We start from the raw sequence: 16,523 nt of genomic DNA, 5'->3' as shown, positions 1-16,523 counted from the left end.
GGGAAACTCTTGTTGGTTTTATTTTGAGAGTTTGTAGAGGCTATACTTTACCCCTGTTCTGAGCTTTTTGTGGACCTTTGTTTTTAATTGCTGTTGGCTTAGGTAAAAAATCCTTTTCAATTCATATGCTTTCTTTAAATTGGTTTACTGTAATTTCCAGCTTGTATCTCTTAGTATTGTAATCAGTGCTCAGATACACCTGATTCTCTATTAGTTGTAGGCATCATGCTGATCTAGTGGTCATCAGTGATTTATCCCTACCCAGTGACATTTTGGTACTTGTGGGGTTAATAATGTATTATCCAAGCATCTTTGGTTTTTCTGTCTAGTTGTGCACTCTTTTTAGTTGGTCCTCCCCTTGCTGCCTATCTGTCTGAAACTTCTGAGAGCTTCAAAAACTTTTGCTGTTATTACAGAATTCCTATGACAGGCAATATTCAATATAAGAAAATTCCAGTTAAAAAAAGTTATTTGGGAGAGAGCTCTATGATTTAACCATATTTCATCTGTGTCCATTAGAACTTTGTTTAATCTTTGCAGGTTTTTACTGTAATTTACTTAGATACATTTTCTTTTTAAGACTTATTTATTTATTTATTTATACAAGCACTGGGTACAGTCAGAAGTGCAGGAGGGTGAGAGAATTCACCAGAGCCTGAGTGGGGAGCAGAACAAGCAGAAGGACCGAAGTACACTGCTGAGGGGAGCAGCAGGAGAGGTCTGTCGCACCATGTGGATCCCTCGCCAGGCAGCCAGGGATCAAACCAGCACCACAGAGGCTGCGGGCAGCTTTGCAGCCCAGCGCTCAACCGCTGCACCACCAGGGGAGGCCCTTAGATACATTTTCATAGTGCCTTATAGAACCAGGCACATAATATACTTTCAGTAAACCATTCAGTGCATTGGTAGTATATGTTTGTTCAAGAAAACCCCCGTTCAAACAACTTTTTTCTTATTTTGTGGGAGGTGTTTTCATTACAATGCCATCAGGGTGACAGAATTTTTCAACTTATAGCTTCATGTACATAATTTTTTTTCTTTCTTTTTTTTTTTTTTGGTGGAACCCTTGCTGGTGGCAGGGGAATGAACCGGTGCTGCAGAGGTTGCGGGCAGCCTTGCACCTCAGTGCTCAACTGCTGCGCCACCAGGGGAGGCCCTCATGTACATAATATTTTAACTTGATTGAGATTCAACTTAATGTTTTCCCCTTGTAGGGTCATTAAATGTGTTCTCAAAGAACAGAGGGCATGTTACAGTGCTGAGTCTGTGTATGCCTGAATACGCAGGATGAAGTGAAGGAAGAAACGTAATGCTCTCTATAAGAAAATTTAATCTATGAAATTAAATAGCAGGTTGGCATTTTTAAACAATCCATTTGGGGAAAGTCACATTTATTTTTTAATTTTAATGTATAGGATTATGCTCTATAGTTTCCTCTTTCTCTTGGTTTGTTAGTTGTATTAAACTTTTAAAAAGGTTAGTAATAGACTGTAATTCTCTATTTCTGGAGATTGGCTTCATTGTGTCAAAGCAGTGAACAGGATATTAAGATGTTTCCTAGTGGAAGTCTTGTTAATTTAACTCTTAATTCTGTATTGCTTGATCTAGGTAGAATTGAAAGTATAATTAAAGGAATAATAAACTGCCTGAAGATAAGGGTTTGTATCCCCATATAGAATGCTATATTTAATAAGAAATTTTTAGGTGACAAAGAATGCCTGTATGCATGGATCATCTGGAAACATACTACTACTTTAATTGCATATAATTCTTTAATAGAGATGCAGTTATTTCTTTTCCCTGCTTTATAAGAAGATAATGATAAAAAGGATATCAGACATTGTTAAAGCACGGTCTGGAACTTGGTAGACCTACACATTCTGGTTTTGGCTCAGTTAACTAAATGGTGGGTGATCTTTTCCAAATCACTCATTTAATAGTGTTTCCTCTTTTTTTTTTTTTTTTGTTAAAACATTATCAGTACCTAGTGATAAAAGTTCTAAACATTTTTTTTTAAATTTTCCTTTACTATTTTTATAGTGAATTTGTACATAAATTTCTGAAAACATACTAATTGTAATGGCAGACGGTCTTCCAGGCAGTGAAATGGAAGAGAAAAGTAAGGTAGTTTTCTGTGACTAACGTATTGAAGATAGTTATGTATGTTATACAAGGGGAGGGGATGCAGCCAGGGTCTGGTTTAGTTTTCATCCTTGTGAATGATAGAGAATGGGAATATGGACTCAGCTGGGTGTGACATCTGAGATTGTTTCTTTTAAGAACATAAATCTGGTGGGCTTGTTCCTGCAATGGCCTAAGCAGGAGGTAACTAGATCTTGAACTAAAGTAGTGGCATTAGGGTTAATAGGTGTAGTGTACATGAAATATTGAATTGCTAAGATTTGCAACGGAAAAGGGGCAAGTCCCGTATGACTCCTGAACTGGACCTTAAGCAACTACATGAAAATAGTGATTTATTCCTGGACTTCAAATGGTATGACTTTCATAGTGAATAGGAATGACAAAAAATGTGATGTGAAATTCTTTCAACTTTATCATAACAGTGTTTAATTTTATTGCTTAAAAATCCTTTTTGAATTTGTGGTAACTAGCAAATGTTACAATAGAAAACTAAGATCTGAGAGTATCTGGAAATTATTGAAAATATAAAATTGGTATGTCTAGGCTCCCATCATTTAAAATTTTTAATTTTTAAATGTGTGGTCTACTTAGTACATAAAAACTACAAAAACAGAAAGAGAACACTCCCCTAAAACAGAGTTTTGTGAAAACAGAAGGAATGGACTCTGTATTAAGTATTTCCAAAGAGTTCCTGAGACCAAAAATGGTGGCCCTTCTTTTCCAGCAGCTGGAATCCAAAAGATTTTGAAACCAGTCCTGAAAAGCTTGCTCCTATGCAAGAAGTCCTGGTGGCTTTTGAGAGGAAGATAGAGAACTATTCTGGAAAATTTCAAGTGGTAGTAGAGGTGAGTCAATCACAAGAAGAATTTAATCAGGAACTGCAAATATCATTTTCTATATTTAATTAAGATACATTTTAAAAATATATTCAGTTAAGTCAGTTGGAAGTCTTATTCTCTATATTCTAAAAATCTGAATGAATAAAAAACAGTAGAGCAAGTAGTATTCCCTCTTGCACACCAAAACAAAGATTGAAATTTTAAGAAGCAAAAAAATGTACATTGAAATTTCAGTGATGTACTCCTTACCAACTGTTTCTTTAAGAAAATGATGATACAGAAAGAGATGTGGTAAATCAATGCTGTGTTTATACTTTGAGTATATCTTGAGGGTAAGATCTGCTTGGACATGTTTATACTGTGAATGTATGTAGAGGGTAAGATCTGGCTGGATGAGATTTTTTAAAACATATTGATTTGATTCATAACCTCTTTGATCATCAGAAGATTTTGTTTTCCAAGGAGAGTGGAAGATAACAGTGAGGAGGAAATCTCCTTGCTTTGATTCAGATACTGTTTGGCCTAGTTAGGCTCCCTCTGCATAGTATTTTATTAAGAAACAATGTAGGGTTAATATAATGCCCCTCTATTATTTTATTGTGTGGGGAATGAGAAATAATATGGTACAAAATTCAGAGGGGGACAGAAACTGTAAAGTAAAATCTTTCCCATTTCTTTTAGTCATTCAACTTCCCTCCATATGAACAACCATATTTATAAGTTTCTTGTGTATTCTTTGTGGAATATTTTACATGTATATATGAACATATTAGTAATACACATTTATAGCTATTTTTATAACCTTTCTCAATAGTCTTTTGACCTAAAAAATTCTGTCCCCCCCATCTTTTCCTCAGAAAGTTGGGTTAGAAGAGTTTTAATTTACATATTTTACCTTTCTCTAGATGTAATGTAGATATGTAGCATCCTTCCCTTATGCACTAATATGTAAAATTCTATTGATTATTTTAATGTTTTGCATTTTTGCCATTGGGAATTTAGGTCTAATTGCCAAGCTATAACATATAACATAGTCATTTGCAATAAAGTAATACGTAATTTTGGCTTTTTTTAAAATCTGTTACTCTGTTGCTCTTTCTCATTGATTGCACTTTGGAAGCGGTCAGTAAACGTCAAAGGACAAGTCAGACACATAAAAATTTTTGAAAACCATACAGATAACTTTCTGAAATAATACATTAGTAAGAATTTTAATTTTACTATAAAATGGCTGTTGACTAGGTACTTCTGAAGGAGAAAGTTAAGGAAACATACTGGGGACAAGAGGTAGGTACTGAGAAGAGAGGGAGAATGCACAAGGGGAAGGAGAGCGGGGAGGTCCAAGGGGGCATAATAATTGATCGTAGTTGCTGAATCTAGACTTGATTGATGTATTTGGCTTCAGGTGGACTACGACAAATAGAAGCCATACCCTGAGTAATTTTATCATCTACAAAGAGCTCTGCCTTCCAAGATTTTGGAAGATTAAAATAAAGAAAAAACTTAGTTTTGCCAATAGGAGAATGAGTCATTAACTTGGAAATCCAGTTGGCCTGTAATTTTGTTGTCCTTTATTATTTTTTGATATTGACAAGGACATAAACTTGTGTACATTTTTGTTTCTGTCTGTTCCTATTACCTTTTTTTTTTTTTTAAAGATTTATTTATTTATACAAGCCATGGGTACAGTCAGAAGCGCGGGAGGGTGAGAGAATTCACCAGAGCCAGAGCGGGGAGCAGAGCAGGCAGAAGGACCGAAGGACACTGCTGAGGGGAGCAGCGGGCGGCAGGAGAGGTCTGCGCGCCATGTGGGACCCTCCTCCGGTGGCCGGGGAGCTGCCGGGGATCGAACCGGCGGCCCAGAGGCCGCGGGCAGCTTCGCAACCCAGCGCTCAACCGCTGCGCCACTGGGGAGGCCCTGTTCCTATTACCTTTTACCTTCACATTTCAAGGCGCCATTTTTTTCAGTGAAAGTGTTTTTGTGTGTAGCTTAATTGTCCCCTCCTACCCCCACTGAAGATGCCCCATTGACATAAAACATTGTTTAAAAATATACACATATGTGTAAATACATATGTACACAGACAATACTATTAATTACATAAAAATAAAATTTCCTAATACACATATTTGCCCCTTTATTGATTCAGCCCATTTTTATTCCTACTTGTCATATTTGTATGTTGCAATTTATTACACAAATCCAATAAAAAGATACCAATTAAAAGTTTAACACCCCAGTTTTCTTCAGTCTCTATAAACTTAATTTAAAATTTTTTATAAATACAACTTTTTTTTGTTTTTGTGCAGAAAATAGGATTGAGTAATGTTTTCTACATAGACATTTTCAGAAATAGATATTATTCATCTACATTAGATTGTAGTGACAGTATATTAGCTACTAGTTGCTTTTCAACATTTCAGTTCAATTAATACTTTCTGAAATTGTATGTCAAGTAATGTGTGAAACTTTGGGCAGGTGTTGTTCTATGTACTGGATTAAGTGGAAAGTGAAAACACATAGATCATGAGTTGACGAAGACAAAATGCTTTTAATAGGTTTTGAGATTCTTAAATGCGAGTGTGATATTTCACGTGAAGTCTTCCTTTGCAGTTATAACAGTGGTGATTTTTGGATGAAAAGTGTTCAATCAAAAACTGCAAAATTAATCTCTTTAATAACATATAATGTATAAAATGAGAACAGACCAAATGGAAACAAATAACATTAATTTTAAAATGTTCTAGCTATATGATATTTATCATAACTATGAAATACCCATTTCATTTGACTCTCAGTATATTAATATATTTTTCTTAAGGTGAGAATGAATGTTAACTTTGTATTTAAATTATTTATGTAATCATTTCTTTCTCAAGAAATGATCAGTACATTTTCTGTTCACTGGATGCTTGACTTAAATCTTATTTTGAGATGAGACATAGTTTATTTTTGAGTAAATACCTATTTTAAAATATTTTAAAAGCTAACAATAGAAACTTAAGTAACTAAGTCTTTCCTTTCCCCCACCCCCAATATTTATCTTATTTATGCATACAAGAACTGTGGCCTAGGCCAGAGGTGCAGGGGTGAGAGGCTTCACCAGAGACAGAGTGGGGAGCAAAACAGGCAGATCTACTGAGATACACTTTTGAGGGGAGCAGTGCGCAAGACGGGAGAGGTCTGCTGTGCCATGTGGGCTTAGCTCTCTGTCTGGGGCTCAAACTCATGTTGCAGTGGCTGGCGATAGCGTGATAGTACTGAGACTTTAACACCTGTGCCACCAGAGAAGCCCCAAGTCTTTCCTTTTCATACTTGATATACAAGAGGAAGAGAAAAAAATATTGACAGGGAATGACATAAGATTTTTGAATTTTTAATAGTGTATATGATAGCCTTACAAGTATCCCTCTCACTGAAGAAGTAAAACTAGATTTGGAAAACTTAAGTTTTTCAGAATGATGTATTATATTTTAGATTTGGCTTGATTCCCAGGAAACCAGATGGTAGAAGTTGTTAGTTACCCATAACTTGTCACTGTAGCTAAAAATAATTAAAAATATAAAGCTTACTTTTTCTTTTAAAAGAAGTATATTCTCTTTATTATCCCTCCTCTTTATTTTTTTTAAAGATTTATTTATGCATACAAGAATTGGGGTACAGGCCAGAGGTGTGGTGGGGGAGAGGATTCACTAGAGACAGTGGGGAACAGGACAGGCAGACAGACTGAAATACACTGCTGAGGGGAGCAGTGGGTGAGACAGGAGAGGTCTGCTGTCCCATGTGGGTGGGCTCCCTGGCTGGCCTGGGCTTGAATTCATGCTTCAGTGACTGCTGATAGCTTGATAATGCTGAGACTTAACCCCTTGTGCCACCAGGGAGGCCCCCCTCCTCTTTATTTTTGCAACCAGTTTGCTCACCTCGGCCCTGGAAAACTGAATCATAGAATTGCTAAGGATAATCAACTAAAATTCTCCTAAAAGTCAGTGAATTTTACTAAAGCCTTTTGGATGTAAACCTAGACAAAAAGGAATAATGTTTTAGTAAAAGAAACAATATTTTAATTATGGAGGCAATATTTACTACTTGTATTTTGTGATGAAATTTCTTAGGTACTTACTTTGACCAGCTGGTGGTAAGAATTGGGAATGAGAAAACTTGATCCTAATCCAGTCCTGAAACTGATTAATTTTATTACTGAATAGAAAAATCATAAAATAAACCTTTGTCCTTCAATTAAAATAAAAACTGAACCTCTAAAGCAAAAAGTCTAGTGTGTGTGTATTAAGTACTGTAAGACATAACTGCCAGTTCCATGGGATGCAGCTTGAGATATCTAAACTACGGACGGCTGATATTGCAGCTTCACTTTCCTTTTCTGTCAAACTAGTATATTTCTGCCTAAATCAGGGTTTTTCAAAATTTAAAATTTCATGGTGTATATGACATGTATTTGCTGCATATTATATTGCATATATATATGATTAGATTACAATATATACTAATAAATGCAGTTTTTAATAATATATATTATCTGTATGTAAATATGTAACCATTAGGTTGTTTTCTTACAACAGTTGGGAGATAGTTTGCTCATCAGTGCCAACAGAACAATTCTTGATAAGTGTTCTGTAGGGCTTTTACCTTGTAGTATCTTGACTCAGAGACAACTACCATTCGTTTTCCTATCACCTCCTTAAAATGCCAGCTTATTTTTCCCCTGCTCTAACCATCTCCAAAGTGTTTACCTTTTAATTGCCACTGATCTTTTCATTGCTTACCTTCCTCCCACCTTTCTCTATTCTGTTTTAAAACTTAGAACCTGGTATTCCTTCTCCTTACCAAATAAATAATCTCTACATCTGTGAAATCATTGAATCCTTGATTCTGCATTCCCAGGTAACTTATACTCACTCACCTATTTCCGGTCACTATTTGGCAGTTGTCTCCTGTATAAATAATAGTTCTTCATTTCTCTTAACTTCTCCCTTTTAGATTTTTAGGCTCCTTTCCCCATTCTGTTTTTGATAGATAGCGTCACTAGAATAACATTAAATAATTTGGTATAATATACACAAGCCTTGTTTCTAATTATTATCTTGCTAAAATAATGATCATATTAAATAGACTGTTATTTATATAAAATATGTTCAGTTATATTCGTTGACTATAAGCTATCAATGATTGTGGGAAAGCACCTGCATGTTATGAACTAAAAGATAATTGTAAGACAGCATCAATTGTAAGATGCATTCTTTTTTTTTAATTTTTATTTTTATTTATTTATGCATACAAACTGGGTACAGGCAGAGATGTGGGAGGGTGAAAGGATTCACCAGAGACAGACTGGGGAGTAGAACAGGCAGATTAACTGAAATACACTGCTGAGGGGAGCAGCAGGCGAGTCAGGAGAGGTCTGCTGTGCCATGTGGGTTTTTCCCTGACCGGCTGGGGATTGAACTTGTGCTGCAGAGGCTGCGGATTGCTTCATAGTGCGATGCTTAACCCCTTGCGCCAGCAGGGAGACCCAAGATGCATTCCTGTTGCAGAAATGTTAAAATATGAAAACAAATGTAACATAGGATAAAATATGAAAACAAATGTAACAAGTGAGCTTGCCATGTACATTACTGTTTTTAGTGTTAATTTGTTAACTTTCTATGTACTTTTTATTTGCTTGATAGTTACTTTCCAATTTTTTTCACTTTCATAGTTTAAGTGAGCAGTGTCTAAACTACTCATTGCTTCATTGCAGATATTGTATAAACTGACAGTTTTTATTGGTGTAGTTCTTTCCAACTGTTTTATGCCTTTATAATATATAACATCATCATCTCTACTTCCAAATTCCCACCATAGCACAAAAATGCAGTCATTTGAATGCTTGAGGTGGAAAACATTTTTCTGTTTTCAGGAAGTGTGAGCTATACTGAAGTTTCTCAACTCTTCCTCCTCTACCGCACACATAGAATTGCATATTAGGTCTACTCATACTGCTGACTTGATGCTAGTATGCATCATGATGTAGTAAGAGCCCTCTGACCTTGTATTCTCAGCTTATCTTGTATAGGTTTTTTCCCCTCATCTGATACACTTTTTGAAGCTTGGATTTATTTCGCCTTAGCCTCTGTATTCTTTCCAGACCTAAATGACAAAACCCCGGTAATTCTTTTTTTGGTTTACTATCCCTTATATTCATCCCCCCGCCCCAGTAACGGTCCCAGTTACTTCATTTACTCACCACTTCTAGAGGAATGACTTGCAAATCTTGTTTACTCTGCAAAGAATACTTAGGTTGAGGTGGGGTTGAGTAGATATTCAAAATTGAGTGTACGTTAGAAATTAATGTACCATAAAACTCTTGGTTGGAAGAAAAGTCCCTGTACATGATTCTGTGCACACTTAATGATTACAACTCAAGGTTGCCATCTGGTTGGTTTGTTAAATCTGGCTTTCTTCTTGGGAATATGGAGCATCTATTTAAGAAATCGGGGGAAAAATAGGAATTATGAAAACTGATCATTCTACCAGTTAAAACATTTTTAAAGAACTCAACACTATACATGATGAAAAGTAGTAATGGTATATTTTTTGGTAAATATTATAGTTTCTAACTTAATAGAATATCCAACAAATACTGTTTGACTATTCCTTACTCATAGATAACACTAAGACTTAATTTAACTGGTTGAATGAATATCAGAGTATTTTATGCCTCCTTACTGTATGGTTTTATGTAGAGAAAGGAAGGAGGAGGTAGTGTTTGCTCCTGGACCTGTATGGAAAATTTGACCATTAGGCATTATTTTTGTTTTGGTAGGGAGTGGGTCCATAGCCCTCAGCAGAATGTCAGAGAGGTTTAATAACCACAAAGAAATCAGTCCATGTTTGTAACATTCTGGGTGAGCACTATTTCTATTTTGAGGCTTAAACGAAGAAGTGTCATTTTGACTTGTTAGCCTTGGAAGTGGCAGCATAGTTCAGGAATATTTAAGACAGTAGTAATGCCATGGACAACCTGGAATCCTCTTTTAGAAGTAGTGAGCATCAATAAAAATGGTATTGTTTTCATAGGAAAAGAAGTTATAAAACTGTGGATACACATATGTTGAAAAAATGTTAAAGATTAAAACAATCTGCTTCTTGAACTTGAGTAATTAATTTCATGGTTGTGATTTAAACTACCTTTCTAGTTAGAAAGTAGTATTTGAAAGTAACAAATGTTATATTCATTTGTGTGTATGTAGGTATGTGTAGCATTACTTTTGATGCTCATGTGAGTAATGAAAATACTTGATATATTTTTTTAATTATAGTGCATGCAAGATATGGGAAATACTAAAGCAAGACTACTCTATGAAGCCAATCTTCCAGAGAACTTTCGAAGACCACAGACAGATCAGTATCCTTTAAAATTTCTTTATTGTGGGTTTTAAAAGAATTAACTCATATTTACAGTTCATATATTATCTTTTAGTATTTAGGAAGATGTAAACTTTAGCATATTATTGTTCATTAAAGGTAAGAAATTGATTTGCCCTGTGCTGTGCTTTATGTATAGTAAGTTTCTAATAAGAATCTAATAATAATTCACATAGTATTTTTATATAATTTATTACTAAATGTAAAATATGATTTTTCTTGATTGAGCTTTAACTTTTGATTGGAGATTATATGTTTATTACTTTATTTTTTAAAAGATTCATTTTTATTTATGCATATAAGAACTGGGTGTAGGCCAGAGGTGCAGGGGGTAAGAGGGCTCATCAGAGACAGAGTGAGGAGTAGAACAAGCGGATCTACGAAATACACTGCTGAGGGCAGCAGTGGGTGAGACAGGAGAGGGCTGCTGTGCCATGTGGGTTAACTCCCTGGCCTGGGTTCAAACTCATGCCGCAGTGACTGGCGATAACCACCGATAGTGCTGAGACTTTTAACTGCTGTGACACCAGGGAGGCCCCTATATGTTTATTATTTTTGACTATTAGAAATTTGATTTGTGAACATATTGAATACTTTTAAAAATCATTTCCAAAGGTATTTTCTTCGATAACCTCCAAGTAGTAATTATATTTATGTGGAACAATGTGTCATGTATGCATTAAAAAGCAAACTATTTAGTGTAAGAGGAAGTGCTGAAGTAACTTATAATACTTACTACTAACTTTCCATCTTTGCCATGGGTTGCACAACACTATTTACTTTACAGATCTGCCCTAATGAATGGAGTATTTTCTCACAGTTAATTTATTACTTTGTTAAAGGTAAGATCATTTGATGCTATAGGATTTCTCAAACTCATTGAAGTTTGAGAGAGTAGCTTGTTGAAGTGATACTACTATTTAAATAAGATTGTTTAATTGATCATTGGTTTGTGATTTTATCCAAAGATGGCATTTGTGGTTTTGACATTAAATGTAGTTTTTTTTTTTTTTAAAGATTTATTTATGCAAGAACCGGTGTACAGGCCAGATGCTCGGGAGGGTGAGAGGATTCACCAGAGACAGAGCAGGGAACAGAACAGGCAGACTGACGAAATACACTGCTGAGGGGAGGAGCGGGTGAGACAGGAGAGGTCTGCCTCGCCACGTGGGATTCTCGCCTGCCAGACGGGATCAAACCCATGCTGCAGAGGCTGTGGACAGCTTCACAGTGTGGCACTCAACCGCCTGCACCACCAGGGAGGCCCCTAAATGTAGTTTCTTAAAGATCAGTTATATATTACCCTTTGTATACTTAAAGAGTGTGTGGTCAGACAGTGGAAAAAAAAGAAATGGTGATCTTCCTTATACAGAGATGCAAGCTGTTATATATATTTTAATTTTTGTATAGAAACCTTTTAAGTTATAATCAGAAAGTTAGTACTTGGATTGGCTTTTTCTAGTTCTGTTGTTCCATTTTGCCACTTTACTGCAAATTTTGCACCCTGTTATCCGAGCCTATTTTTATTAAAGCAAGAAACCAGGGTAAGAGTAGGAGGTATATTTCAGACATAAAAAATTGTGAGCTGAAGTATGAAGACATGAGGAAACATGACATTTTAAGATTTCAATGTGACAAGATTCATGTTTTGTGGAGTAAGTGGCAGAGAAGCAGTTTTTTTCCCCCAGATTGTAAAGGATTTTTAATATCATATAGAATGGTTTGGACTTCATTACCCTGGCATGACTGATTTTGAAGCAGGAGTAGTGTTGTTAGAAACGTTAATCGCTACTACAAAGAAGATTAGTTGGAGATGATTTTGGAGCCAGAAACCCATGTAGAGTACTAGTACATCCCAGAAATGAGCAGTGATGAAGATAAAAATTATATAGGGCCTTGAGAATGGATCGGAAGGTTGGGAAGAAGTTGAGAAAGCAGGAGCAATTGGATTAGGTTAAGATTGATTTTGTTTCTGAAAAAGACACTGACATGACTCCAGAGTTTCTAGGTTGAGTGAGGGTCTATGGGTTAGATAAAGCTTATTCCCTGAGAAGGAATTCAGTACAGATGGGTGTTTAAGGTTTAGAAATGAAGACTCATAGTGAGCCATTCTTCATTACTGATCAAGTTGAGATGTCTATTGGGCATACATGGAAATACTCATTTAGTAGTATCTTCTGGATTCTAGAAGAATGCAAACAATGAAATGCATATTGGAGAATTATTGTTTATCCAGGACAGTATTCCCTCATTCTACTTTTTTTTTTTTTTTTTTTAAGTTTTATTGAGAGCCTTAGGAATGCTGCTTTCCTTCTTATTTGAAAAATGATGACCTGGGGCAGAACCCTGGGAAATAGAGCATGGTAGAAGGAAATAGAAAAAAACAATATTTTAGGTGGTTGTTATCAACTGCTTATTAATTAGTAAATACTAATTGATTTGTCATCTTTCTGTTTCTCACCCCCAATTCTGAATTGACATAAGAGCCTTTAAATTAAAAAATCTCCCTTTTCTGAAAGCTTGTGTTTATGTGTATTAGGAGTTGGTTTGATTTAGGTTTTTTATTTCCTGAGAATATTACAGGAAAATTACTTAAAGTTCTTGAAATTTGGAGTAGTATCTTTTATGTGTTATGCCTTGTGTATAAAAGAAGCATCCGGGTTATTTAATCCATCATCATGAGTCTGTGTTGTTTTCAAATAAGCCTTGAAGATACTCAGGGAGGGATAACATATAGTTTCTGGTATACTTCTGTGCACCATTTTTTAAATGTTGGAAGGGATACTTATTTAATTACCATCAATTTTATGATAAATTTTATAGAAGTAAAAGGTTTATGAGGTAGTTATTAATGTTAGCTAGTCCTGATATTTTTGCTGATATATTTTTATTTATTTGTTTTAAAGATTTATTTATGCATACAAGAACTGGGATTCAGGCCAGAGGTATGGGGGGTTAGAGGAGTCACCAGAAACAGATTGGGGAACAGAACAGGCAGATTGACTGAAATACACTGCTGAAGAGAGGAGTGGGCGAGTCAGGAGAGGTCTGCTGGGCCATGTGGGTAGCTCCCTGGCTGGGGATGGAACTCGTACTGCAGTGGCTGGAGACAGCTTCATAGGTTGCGTCTTAACCCCTTGTGCCACCAGGGAGGCCCAGCTGATATGTATTTTTAAATGCTTGGTCCTTATCCAAAAATTTTAAGATAAAATTTTTTACTAGTGAATGGATTAGTGTCTGGGATCAGTAAGTCCTTGACTTTTGACACAGTGAAGTTATAATATGAGAAACAACAGCTGCATTATGTTTTACTGCTCATTCAGGGTTTGTTATGTGCCAGATAGTGAGCTTAGCATTTTATATACATTATCTTTTATAATTCTCAAAATGACTTAATGAGACAGAACATAAAGTTTTTATTTCATGGGGGAAGAGATTAGGATGTTCAAAGAGCTCTGTTAAGAAATTTCTCAAAAGCTTCGAAACTTTTCCTCCTGTATAAAGGCATTTAAATATTAATGAAGATGGTCTACATGAAATCAGTGTTTTGACATTTGAGTCTTGATAGATTTTATTTTTTTAAAAAAGATTTATTTATGCATACAAGAACTGGGGTGCAGGCCAGAGGTGTGGGGGGGTGAGAGGGTTCACCAGACATAGAGTGTGGAGCAGAACAGGTGGATTGACTGAGATACACTGCTGAGGGGAGCAACAGGCGAAACAGGAGAGGTCTGCTGCGCCATGTGGGTTAGCTCCTTGGCGGGGGATAGAACTCAGTGCTGCGGTGGCTGGCAGTAGCTTGATAGTGCTTGTGCCACCCCTTGCGCCATCAGCGAGGCCCCCCTTGATAGGTTTTAAAACTGAAAAGTTTATAGTTTAGGCTTTTTGCAACTTAGACTATAAGGTCTATGTGAAGATTTCAGTTTTTGAGTATTTGGCATAACTCATGTATGGCTCTTGGATTGTAGGTTTTTGCTATTTGTAGCTCAAATATGTTTATTTTCACATTAAATGTTACTTCTAAAATATTTCTAAATTATAGTTATTTTTATATGCGGTGTTGATCTTACCCTGTTGGTTGTCAGAAACTACTTAAAGAGGGATTTGGTCTAAAAACTAAAGCTGAAAGTATGACATCTTTGGACAGAGATCAGCCAATGACTACATCTAATGCTACATAGTATACAAAAAATTGATCTCAGTTACTCTATCAACTTTTAATCATGAAACACTGTGATAATGGAGTTTTTATAAGGAAGACTGGTAAGAAAATTGGTCTCCTTTCTTCATGAAGAAAGCTCAGTGCTCTTTTAAAAACTTAACATTTCTGTACTTTTATTGATTTAAATATAGTTGCCTCATCCCTAGAGGCAAATGAAACCAAATTGACTTAAATGCGCATAATATGGACCTCATTGCATTCTTAACAAGATTTGTCACTTTTTAAAGGCCTTACAATTTATAAAAGTTATGCAAAAGCTGATGTGAAAGTGTAATTTCTCATGTGGGATGTGGTTAATTATAGGCTGCATGTACTAGTGCTTGACAAATGATAAAGCTTTACATTAAGCTTTTCATTATTAGGATATTTCATCTTATCTAAAAACTTTAATTACTAAAGTTCCATGAAATCTGTTATGCACCAAAGCTAATCAGCAGTTCTCCTTTGAGCTTTTCAAAGTTTTGCTCCTTGTCAGTAGTATGTCTGGACCTGGAGGATTTTGTTCTAGAGAGCACGTTAATTTCCTTTTAAATGATTTCTTTAAAGAGAGGAAAAAACTCTTAAAATACAAATAAATACTTGTTAAAAGATAAAATAATAGTGATGTTAAAATTTTTCTGGACCAGTCTAGTGCCATTTGTTAGTTTTGAGGACAGGGATAATCAGGATGCTGTAATGGAATGTTTTGTAACTCTAGGCATGGACAGTTTTATGACTTCTGTTGCTGTTTATTTACTATCCTAATAAATCACTTAAATTTATATTGTGATTCTTCTATTCCTTTCATTGATTTCCTGAAAATAATTTTGCTGTTTTTCTAATTTTTTGGGGCTATGTTATTGATCTGTATTACTATAATTAAGTTATGTCTCAAATGATACCTGAAGACTGGAAAATGAAGATAAAAATTTTCTGACTTGAATGTACATTCATTCTTTTGCTGTTTCTCGTTTGCTCATCTATTTAAACTGGGATAACTTGCAAGCCAGATTAGCCCTTAAAATATAGTCATCCATTTCCTCACTCTACTATTCACCTTGTGTTTAGAAACATTTGTATATCAAAATACATTTATTAATAGAGCTAAAAATTAGATAGCACTATATATCTTGAACTTTTCTTACTGTTTTACATCCTCTACCTCATTTAATTCTTAGAGTAATTCTGTGAGATGAGAACTAGTGTTATCTCCATATTAAAGGTAAGGAAATGGAGATAACAAAGTTATATGAAAATAAATGCTAACTTCATTTATTGAATGCTTACTGCTTGTTAGATACCATGCCAAGAACTTTGTTATTCAGAGCTCTCTGTAACTTTGTGAAGTATTATATTTTTATATGATTAGGAATGGTTCAGTAGATTATCTAACTCCAAGCACAACTGCCAGTTAAATAGCAGTTGAAGACCATCTTTTTTTGAAAATAGCACTACAGTAAGATGCTTTATTTTATTTTTGTATAAAATAATGACTCCAAATGGATCAAATTTGGTCTCAAATTTTTTTTTAATTTGCTTACTATTTATATACTATCTGAGAGTTTATAGTCATAAGCTGAAACCAGACTCAAATTCAGTTATATTTTAATTCTTTTTTTTTAAAGATTTATTTATGCATACATGAACTGGGGTGTAGGCCAGAGGTTAAGGGGAGATGGGAGGATTCACCAAGAACAGATTTGGGGAGCAGAACAGGCGGATCAACTGAAATACGCTACTGAGGGGAGCAGAGGGTGAGACAGGAGAGGTCTCCTGGGCCAAGTGGATTAGCTCCTGGCCAGCCGAGGATTGAACTCTGGGGATCAAACGCGTGCTGCAGTGGCTGGTGATAGCTTTAACTGCGCCACCAGGGAGGCCGTATTTGAATTCTTTTTTTAAATTTCGTTAATTATAACTT

The 16,523-nt window shown here is 35.4% G+C and overlaps 1 protein-coding gene across 3 annotated transcripts in view; it reads left to right on the top strand.

Moving 5' to 3' along the window:
- The window catches only part of LOC311167585 (stromal membrane-associated protein 1), a gene marked incomplete at its 5' end in the record, with an annotated part of 190,831 nt that overhangs the window by 98,547 nt on the left and 75,761 nt on the right, over positions 1-16,523 (top strand). For all 3 annotated transcript variants that reach the window (XM_084228679.1, XM_084228678.1, XM_084228677.1), the window contains one exon: positions 10,299-10,384. In XM_084228679.1, coding sequence (XP_084084805.1) covers positions 10,299-10,384 — 86 coding nt within the window. The remainder of the gene's footprint in view (positions 1-10,298; positions 10,385-16,523) is intronic.

Source organism: Talpa europaea (assembly GCF_964194135.1).
Source record: "Talpa europaea genome assembly, chromosome: 2".
NCBI classification, from domain to species: Eukaryota; Metazoa; Chordata; class Mammalia; order Eulipotyphla; family Talpidae; genus Talpa; species Talpa europaea.
The sequence above is the reverse complement of the archived record's forward strand: the minus strand, read 5'-3'. Positions and strand labels throughout refer to the sequence as shown.